The sequence below is a fragment of the Mytilus edulis genome, chromosome 1 (genome assembly GCF_963676685.1).
Source record: "Mytilus edulis chromosome 1, xbMytEdul2.2, whole genome shotgun sequence".
Lineage (NCBI taxonomy): Eukaryota > Metazoa > Mollusca > Bivalvia > Mytilida > Mytilidae > Mytilus > Mytilus edulis.
In genome coordinates, this window is record NC_092344.1 from 121521240 (window position 1) to 121532066 (window position 10827).

The 10827-nt window shown below is 37.4% G+C and overlaps 1 protein-coding gene across 23 annotated transcripts in view; it reads right to left on the reverse strand.

The window, feature by feature from the left end:
- Positions 1 to 9729, reverse strand: part of LOC139504291 (probable 3',5'-cyclic phosphodiesterase pde-5) — a 77462-nt gene extending 67733 nt beyond the window's left edge. For 10 of the 23 annotated variants that reach the window (XM_071294405.1, XM_071294371.1, XM_071294397.1 and 7 more), the window contains exon 1: positions 9220 to 9461. In XM_071294405.1, the coding sequence (XP_071150506.1) occupies positions 9220 to 9337 (118 nt within the window). In that variant the 5' untranslated portion in view covers positions 9338 to 9461. Of the gene's footprint in view, positions 1 to 9219 lie in introns of all 23 variants that reach the window. The other 13 variants (XM_071294493.1, XM_071294475.1, XM_071294453.1 and 10 more) reach the window with 10 other exon arrangements.
- Between the last annotated feature and the right edge of the window lie 1098 nt (positions 9730 to 10827).

Genomic DNA, 10827 nt, shown 5'->3' on the forward strand with positions numbered 1-10827 from the left:
AGATTGATTTTCTCGCTTGAGCCGGGACGGCGAAAGCGAGAAATGCAATCGAGTTGAGATGACCAATGATAATCTGTTTATCGCTATTTTACCTATGGTGATGTTGTCAATTTCGTTAGCAACACCACGTGCCTTCTTAGTTTCAAGCGAGTAGCACGATATGAAAAATTATCACAAAAAAAGATCAAAGGAAAAATGCACAAAATAGCGATAATAATAATTACAAGTTTTTTTTATGTGTTTTTTTTTCTTCAAATGTCAGTTATGTCAACCTCATGCAGATGTATACGTTGATAAACCATATAAATACACCCTTATAAATTAAATTATGACTTTCGAATTACTTTAATTCAGTAGATCAATTTGTTAGTGCAAGAATCACTATGATACTTTAGATAATTTGTTTTTTGTGGACATTAAATGAAAATCAAAGATATGTTGTTCATCATTTACTTAACACAAGCAATATTTTATCGCAGTTTTATAGTTTGCTAATATTATTTGCAATGTTTGAACAAGTAATACATAAAATACTTATACATGTCATTTAACGTTTTATTGTCAATCATTGGTGAGAGAAGTGATAACGACGGTTGCAGATGTAAACGAAGACGTTTCTAAATAAAAATGTGGTTTTTTTTCAAAAACATAAACAAAATGATAACTATAATAAATTAAAAGATATTGTTTTCGAAACTAAAATCGAATGTCAGCAGGAGTTAAAACATTGTAAAATAAATGTATTAAATTACTATTGTAGACTAAATATATATATCAATTACATAATTATATTTTAACAACGTTTGGTTTCTGGGAGGGGAGTCATATGGAACTCTTACCTTTTTTACGCTTACATTATTTTGCACTTTTTAACGTATTTAAATTGAAAATACACTGGGAACTTGTCTGTGCTTTTATTCTATTGCGTTTTTCTTTATCTCGGCTGGATGTTTTCATTTAAATGCACAAATTAAGTATTCAGTTTTATTCATTTTTTGTGTTGACAAATTATGTCACAGTTGATTTTATAATAAAAATTCATGATATGAAGGTCGTGTTAATGTGACATTTGCATTATCTTCTTTTTTCTATCTCATATTGAAATTGAGACAGAACTTGTTAGATCTTGTATGAAATGCTATGCTTGTATTGTATCATAGCTTATGAAATTTAGTATCTGAAAGCAGTTTTCAATACGCTAGTTTAGGTTTTTTGTACTTTATTTCATCCGTCGTTTAAGAGGTTCTTTCTCATACTTAATTTTATCGTATGTCCTTATATGTACTCAAATTTAACAACTGTTATACTATTTAATTCGAATAGTTGTTATATTTACAGAAATTAACTTATGTAGAGACTCCTTAATACTACAAAAAAGCAACCCCATCATACAATTTCATTTTTCTGGAGAGAAATCACAAAAAGGGTTAACCAGGTCTTATAAAAACGTTTTAACGCCTAATACAACAGAACAATTATTTTATCATTTTTATTGTGTTTGAATATTTTGAAATATTTGTTTCAAAAGAACATACAAGAAAATAAATACACGAATAGCACTGAACTCTAAAATAATAGATCACAAAATCACCAGGAAAAACAAAATTATACCGTAACAAAGACTGCTAAAAGATTTGAAAAAAAGAAAGGATACAACAAAACTTTTTCATGTAAATTATGCTGCTCTTAACTCAAATATCACTTATTGTACTCCATCAAAAATTTCACACATCCAGTCGAGGAAGACATCCAATGCCAAGAGCAACGTGTATTCTGTATACAGGAAAACATTTTTTAAAAGTATTGGTTTAAACTATACGCTAGGGAATTGATGTGTACATTTAAAACATTAACAGCAAATTAACAGCATATGAGCTATATCTATATCTAAGTGTAACCTTTATGAAAAGGATTTTCAAGAAAAATATTTCAAAAACAATAACATGTTTATTTTACTTAAAACACTAACTACCGTAAACAGCTTGTTGTGAGATATATAACTTTTATTCAATTCCTGAAATTATATCTCCAAAATACATCCCTATATATTTGGTGGTAAAAATAAATCTTCAATTTGATAATTTAAGGACACTTTGTCCTAGCTGTATTTTTTAATTGGAGGAGATATGAACACTCCATATTAAAGAAAGAGAGCATAACCACGAGACACGTGGTTATGGTGATGAATAGCTCCAGATTATACCCGTGCTCATTGGTCTAGGGATGGTGATGAACAGCTCCAGATTATACCCGTGCTCATTGGTCTAGGGATGGTGATGAACAGCTCCAGATTATACCCGTGCTCATTGGTCTAGGGAGGGAGATGTACAGCTCCAGATTATAACCGTGCTCATTGGTCTAGGGATGGTGATGAATAGCTCCAGATTATACCCGTGCTCATTGGTCTAGGGATGGTGATGAACAGCTCCAGATTATACCCGTGCTCATTGGTCTAGGGATGGTGATGAACAGCTCCAGATTATACCCGTGCTCATTGGTCTAGGGATGATGATGAATAGCTCCAGATTATACCCGTGCTCATTGGTCTAGGGATGGTGATGAACAGCTCCAGATTATACCCGTGCTCATTGGTCTAGGGATGATGATGAACAGCTCCAGATTATACCCGTGCTCATTGGTCTAGGGATGGAGATGTACAGCTCCAGATTATACCCGTGCTCATTGGTCTAGGGATGGTGATGAATAGCTCCAGATTATACCCGTGCTCATTGGTCTAGGGATGGTGATGAACAGCTCCACATATACCCGTGCTCATTGGTCTAGGGATGGTGATGAACAGCTCCAGATTATACCCGTGCTCATTTGTCTAGGGATGATGATGAACAGCTCCAGATTATACCCTTGCTCATTGGTCTAGGGATGGTGATGAACAGCTCCAGATTATACCCGTGCTCATTGGTCTAGGGATGGTAATGAACAGCTCCAGATTATACCCGTGCTCATTGGTCTAGGGATGGTGATGAACAGCTCAGATTATACCCCTGCTCATTGGTCTAGGGATGGTAATGAACAGCTCCAGATTATACCCGTGCTCATTGGTCTAGGGATGGTGATGAACAGCTCCAGATTATACCCGTGCTCATTTGTCTAGGGATGATGATGAACAGCTCCAGATTATACCCGTGCTCATTGGTCTAGGGATGGAGATGTACAGCTCCAGATTATACCCGTGCTCATTGGTCTAGGGATGGTGATGAATAGCTCCAGATTATACCCGTGCTCATTGGTCTAGGGATGGTGATGAACAGCTCCACATATACCCGTGCTCATTGGTCTAGGGATGGTGATGAACAGCTCCAGATTATACCCGTGCTCATTTGTCTAGGGATGATGATGAACAGCTCCAGATTATACCCTTGCTCATTGGTCTAGGGATGGTGATGAACAGCTCCAGATTATACCCGTGCTCATTGGTCTAGGGATGGTAATGAACAGCTCCAGATTATACCCGTGCTCATTGGTCTAGGGATGGTGATGAACAGCTCAGATTATACCCCTGCTCATTGGTCTAGGGATGGTAATGAACAGCTCCAGATTATACCCGTGCTCATTGGTCTAGGGATGGTGATGAATAGCTCCAGATTATACCCTTGCTCATTGGTCTAGGGATGGTGATGAATAGCCCCAGATTATACCCGTGCTCATTGGTCTAGGGATGGTGATGAATAGCTCCAGATTATACCCGTGCTCATTGGTCTAGGGATGGTGATGAACAGCTCCACATTATACCCGTGCTCATTGGTCTAGGGATGGTAATGAACAGCTCCAGATTATACCCGTGCTCATTGGTCTAAGGATGGTGATGAACAGCTCCAGATTATACCCTTGCTCATTGATCTAGGAATGGTGATGAACAGATCCAGATTATACCCGTGCTTATTGGTCTAGGGATGGTGACGAACAGCTCCAGATTATACCCGTGCTCATTGGTCTAGGGATGGTGATGAACAGCTCCAGATTATACCCGTGCTCATTGGTCTAGGGATGGTGATGAACAGCTCCAGATTATACCCGTGCTCATTGGTCTAGGGATGGTAATGAACAGCTCCAGATTATACCCGTGCTGATTGGTCTAAGGATGGTGATGAACAGCTCCAGATTATACCCGTGCTCATTGGTCTAGGGATGGTGATGAACAGCTCCAGATTATACCCGTGCTCATTGGTCTAGGGATGGTAATGAACAGCTCCAGATTATACCCGTGCTGATTGGTCTAAGGATGGTGATGAACAGCTCCAGATTATACCCTTGCTCATTGATCTAGGGATGGTGATGAACAGATCCAGATTATACCCGTGCTCATTGGTCTAGGGATGGTGACGAACAGCTCCAGATTATACCCGTGCTCATTGGTCTAGGGATGGTGATGAACAGCTCCAGATTATACCCGTGCTGATTGGTCTAGGGATGGTGATGAACAGATCCAGATTATACCCGTGCTCATTGGTCTAGGGATGGTGATGAACAGATCCAGATTATACCCGTGCTCATTGGTCTAGGGATGGTGACGAACAGCTCCAGATTATACCCGTGCTCATTGGTCTAGGGATGGTGATGAACAGCTCCAGATTATACCCGTGCTCATTGGTCTAGGGATGGTGATGAACAGCTCCAGATTATACCCGTGCTCATTGGTCTAGGGATGGTGATGAACAGCTCCAGATTATACCCGTGCTCATTGGTCTAGGGATGGTGACGAACAGCTCCAGATTATACCCGTGCTCATTGGTCTAGGGATGGTAATGAACAGCTCCAGATTATACCCGTGCTGATTGGTCTAAGGATGGTGATGAACAGCTCCAGATTATACCCTTGCTCATTGATCTAGGGATGGTGACGAACAGCTCCAGATTATACCCGTGCTCATTGGTCTAGGGATGGTAATGAACAGCTCCAGATTATACCCGTGCTGATTGGTCTAAGGATGGTGATGAACAGCTCCAGATTATACCCTTGCTCATTGATCTAGGGATGGTGATGAACAGATCCAGATTATACCCGTGCTCATTGGTCTAGGGATGGTGACGAACAGCTCCAGATTATACCCGTGCTCATTGGTCTAGGGATGGTGATGAACAGCTCCAGATTATACCCGTGATCATTGGTCTAGGGATGGTGATGAACAGATCCAGATTATACCCGTGCTCATTGGTCTAGGGATGGTGACGAACAGCTCCAGATTATACCCGTGCTCATTGGTCTAGGGATGGTGATGAACAGATCCAGATTATACCCGTGCTCATTGGTCTAGGGATGGTGACGAACAGCTCCAGATTATACCCGTGCTCATTGGTCTAGGGATGGTGATGAACAGCTCCAGATTATACCCGTGCTCATTGGTCTAGGGATGGAGATGTACAGCTTCAGGCTTCAATCCATATGTTACCAATGATCATTGCTAAAGGTTTAAGGATGTACCGCTTCTGGCTTCAATTCAGATGTTACCAATGCTCATTGCTAAAGGTTTAAGGATGTACCGCTTCAGGCTTCAATTCAGATGTTACCAATGCTCATTGCTAAAGGTTTAAGGATGTTCCGCTTCTGGCTTCAATTCAGATGTTACCAATGCTCATTGCTAAAGGTTTAAGGATGTTCCGTTTCAGGCTTCAATTTAGATGTTACCAATGCTCATTGCTAAAGGTTTAAGGATGTACCGCTTCAGGCTTCAATTCAGATGTTACCAATGCTCATTGCTAAAGGTTTAAGGATGTACCGCTTCTGGCTTCAATTCAGATGTTACCAATGCTCATTGCTAAAGGTTTAAGGATGTACCGCTTCAGGCTTCAATTTAGATGTTACCGGCAATGCTCATTGTTAGAGGTTTAGTGATGTACCACTTCAGGCTTCAATTCAGATGTTACCAATGCTCATTGCTAAAGGTTTAAGGATGTTCCGCTTCTGGATTTAATTCAGATGTTACCAATGCTCATTGCTAAAGGTTTAGGGATATATCGCTTCAGGCTTCAATTCAGATGTTACCAATGCTCATTGCTAAAGGTTTAAGGATGTTCCGCTTCTGGCTTCAATTCAGATGTTACCAATGCTCATTGCTAAAGGTTTAAGGATGTTCCGTTTCAGGCTTCAATTTAGATGTTACCGGAAATGCTCATTGTTAGAGGTTTAGTGATGTACCACTTCAGGCTTCAATTCAGATATTATCAATGCTCATTGCTAGAGGTTTCGTGATGTACCACTTAAGGCTTCAATTCAGATGCTTCCAATGCTCATTGCTTAATGTTAAAGGGATGTACCGCTTCTGGTTTCAATTCAGATGTTACAAATGCTCATTGCTAAATGTTGAGGGATGTACCGCTTCTGGCTTCAATTCAGATGTTACCAATGCTCATTGCTAAATGCTAGGGATGTACCGCTTCAGGCTTTAATTAAGATTATACCCATGCGCATTGCTAAAGGTTTAGTGATGTACCGCTTCATGTTTTTCAGAAGTTACAAATGATCTTTGCTAGAGATTTAGTGATGTACAACTTCAGTAAGGCTTTAATTAAGATATAACACATACTCATTGCTAAATGTTTGGTGATGTACCGCTTCAGGCTTTAATTCAGATGTTACTAATGCTTATTGCTTGGGGTTTAGTGATGTACCGATTCAGGCTTCAAGTAAGATATTACCCATGCCCATTGGTCTAGGGATGGAGATGTACAACTTCAGGCTTCAATTCAGATGTTACCAATGCTCATTGCTAAAGGTTTAAGGATGTTCCGCTTCTGGCTTCAATTCAGATGTTACCAATGCTCATTGCTAAAGGTTTAGGGATGTACCGCTTCAGGCTTCAATTTAGATGGTACCGGCAATGCTCATTGTTAGAGGTTTAGTGATGTACCACTTCAGGCTTCAATTCAGATGTTACCAATGCTCATCGCTTCAGGCTTCAATTCAGATGTTTCCAATGCTCATTGCTAAATGTCTGGGGATGTACCGATTCTGGCTTCATTTCAGATGTTACCAATGCTCATTGCTAAATGTTTAGGGATGTACCGCTTCTGGTTTCAATTCAGATGTTACCAATGCTCATTGCTAAATGTTTAGGGATGTACCGCTTCTGGCTTCAATTCAGATGTTACCAATGCTCATTGCTAAATGTTTGGGATGTACCGCTTCAGGCTTTAATTAAGATTATACCCATGCTCATTGCTAAAGGTTTAGTGATGTACCGCTTCAGGCTTTATTTCAGAAGTTACAAATGATCTTTGCTAGAGATTTAGTGATGTACAACTTCAGTCAGGCTTTAATTAAGATATTACCCATACTCATTGCTAAATGTTTGGTGATGTACCGCTTCAGGCTTTTATTCAGATGTTACTAATGCTCATTGCTTGGGGTTTAGTGATGTACCGCTTCAGGTTTCAAGTAAGATATTACCCATGCTCATTGCTAGAGGTTTGGTTATGTACCGCTTCAGCCTTCAATTCAGATGTTACTAATGCTCATTGCTTGGAGTTTAGTGATGTACCGCTTCAGGCTTCAAGTAAGATATTACCCATGTTCATTGCTAGAGGTTTTGTGATATCCCGCTTCAGACTTTAATTAAGATATGACCCATGCTCATTGCTAAAAGTTTAGGGATGTACCGCTTATGCTTAAATTTTGATGTTACCCATGCTTATTACTACAGGTTTAGTTACTTTGGTGTTTAATTGAATAATGCACATTTTTACCCCAATGATGTTCCGCTTCATGCTTCGTTTCTGATGTTACCCATTTTCATTTCTAGAGGTATAATCATGGACTGCATTAGGTATAATTGTAACGTAATAAAGTTATAGAAGCTTATTATTAGAAGTGGTAAAGTTCTTACAAAAGAAGTGTATAATTCCTTATAAACTTTATTCCACATTTAACTAAATATTTGGAAATCTACTTTAAAATTCTTTTAAATCATTTAGATGTTTAACATACATAGGTATTCGAACAAAATTAATTTTGAACACAAGTTCGTCACATAGTAGGACATATTAAGTAAGTTCCAGTGTTACTCTGCAATGTATATTTAAATACAAAATAATGAAACATCCTAGTATCAACAAATTATTAATAATATTTTATGAACCGAAAATTCATTTTCATTTAATTGAAATTATAAAGAGACTTTTAAAGTGTAAATTGTATTTAGGATAATTAAAGAATATAAAATATTTAATCTAAAAAGAACCAAGCACAATATCATGTCCTAATTTTAGATTGGTTCTTATAGTCAGTTTTTATAATAGTATTGAAGCAAAGATACTTGAAACTAACCGAAGGACTTTCGAAATATACCACGAAAGCAACCGAAAGTCTTCAATTACCGGAATTATATCATGGGGATTATGTTCAGACTTTGAAATAATTTAGTTTAGGTTTTACATTTATAGGTCATCGACCTTCGTATTAATTTAATATTAAGAAATAGTTTAGCCATATCATGTATATATATATATATATGCATCATAAAGGTTCCGACCATTTGATAACTTGGGGTGATGCAGGAGGATATTTCGTGAATGAAATATTCCCTTTCTGAACAGATACTTGATAAGTCGGCTTGTTTATTTCGAGTGCTTTGCAACCACGAAAAATTGTTTTCGATTTTTCACACAATTTATCGTAGCATTTAGTTAAACAAAATATTTATTAACATTCCGTTTTGGGCAGGACTATTTATTTTCGAAAACTCCCTGCCCTAAGAAAACTTGTATGTTCGTCCCTTAAGAGAAACAAAATGCTGTAATGAGTGTTCCTAATGTTTCACGTTATGTGATGAATTGTTGCAGTCTTACTGTCACGAATTATGGTGGTTCTAACGTCTCACGTAATGTGAACTATGGGTTTTCTTATGTCTGAAGTCATGTGAATTATGGTGTTCCTAATATTTGAAGAAATAAGAATTGTGGTGTTTCTAACGTCTGAAGAAATGTGAATTATGGTGTTCTTACTGTCTGAATTAATGTGAACTATTGTGTTCCTTATGTCTGAAGTAAAGCGAATTATAGCGTTCCTTATGTCACATAAAATGTGATGCTGAGTATTCCTATTGTCTCACGTAACGTGATCATGTGGAGTGTTCCTAATATTTGTATTCTCTTTTATTTGAACAGTAGCTTGGCTGATGAATAATTTTATAATATTTAAAAAATATATTTTGAAAATTACTTGAAAGGTGAAGAATTCTTAAATGAGAAAGAAAAACTGGCTTACCCGTAATGATCATTTCTTCCGTTGTAGGGCGTCCTCCACGGCCAGATTTTCCCTGCTGAACTCCCGGGAGTGGGGGTAGACGTCGCTGATTCATCTGTCGTATAGGACTAGACATCATTCTAGTCAAATGAAACACTTTTAACGTAACATTTTTCTACGCTTCATACCCTATACATCCAATACCATAACAGTAAAACGTTATAATTGAAGATTTGACTTTCAGTGCAGCCCTATGTATATTACCGACACAACGTTTAATGTATTTAAATCCCTTTCAACTGACTGTGCCAATTTCCATATTTATATAAAGATTAGCAGTGGTAAAAATTTCGGTTCGATTAATTCGACGTTGATATAAGATTCTATCAATCGCTTCGCATATTAAACTAAAAACATTGCAACAAAAAATAAATCTGTCTCTTGTGACTTGTTAGCAAGGTAAATACGACCAATCGATGATCCACCTGTTTATTTAACGGAATTGTGTTTAGTGACGTCACTATAGAAGGCGAAAGGTCAAGCAACGGAAGCTGATAATCATCTACACGTCAATAACACCTGAGTCCATTGATTAACATTACATAACATGCATGCATCCCTAAAAAAAATCTCGTCCGCTCGTATTACAGGTTTTATCTAACAAAAATTTACATCCTATTTTATCGATATTTTTATTTGTTTTATTAACACGATTAAGTTAATACAAAAAATTGAATTGGGATTAATAGAAATTCAATAATACGTATAATAATTACGGATCAAGTTATAAACTTAATAAAAAAAAATGGCCCATCATCATCATCATCATACTTTATTTCCTCCTATAGGAGATTGACATAAGACAAAATACAAATATTATGTACAATTAGAAAAGTTTTGAAATCACATAATTAGAAATGTCAATAACTTAATATTTTGAATGGAAAAGAATTTACAGTCTACAGTATTTTAGGAAGGAAAATCCCTCGTTAAGGACTTCCAAACGATGTTCCGGTATTAAAATGTCACAGAGATCTTCATGGTTGCCAAGCAAAAGATCTGAGAAGCTCTCATCCGATTTTGAAACCGTTGTGTACATGAAATTGAAGTTAATCTGTTATAAAGTGAAAGTCTCTGTGATTGAAGTTCTGTGCACATGCATATTTGGTGGTTCAGTATATCTAGAACAAAGTGTCCACACAGTTTGCAATTTCCGCTAGTAGGAGGAGTAGTCCAGAGTTTAGCTATATGTTTCGCGGTTAAAAGTCTGCCACTAATTTTTGCATATTGCCACAGGAAATCATAGTTATCTTTTATGACACACGTAAAATGTAAAAATGCATGACCATAAGTATGGGGTTTTCTCATTGTTGAAGGCCATGCGGGCACATATATACGTACTTTACGCTCCGGTGAATAGTTGTCTCATTTGCAATCATACCACATCTCCTTATTTCTATAAAAGGAGCATACAACTAAAATACTGACCATTTTCTTAATTTCTGACATATGTTGAGAGTAATTGTACAATAAGAATCGGCGCGTTGAACGTAACTGTAAGAGAGTATATTATACTAGTAGCTAAGTGTGTTTTGTACAGCAAGCATTGGGGCGTTGAGAGTACTAGTA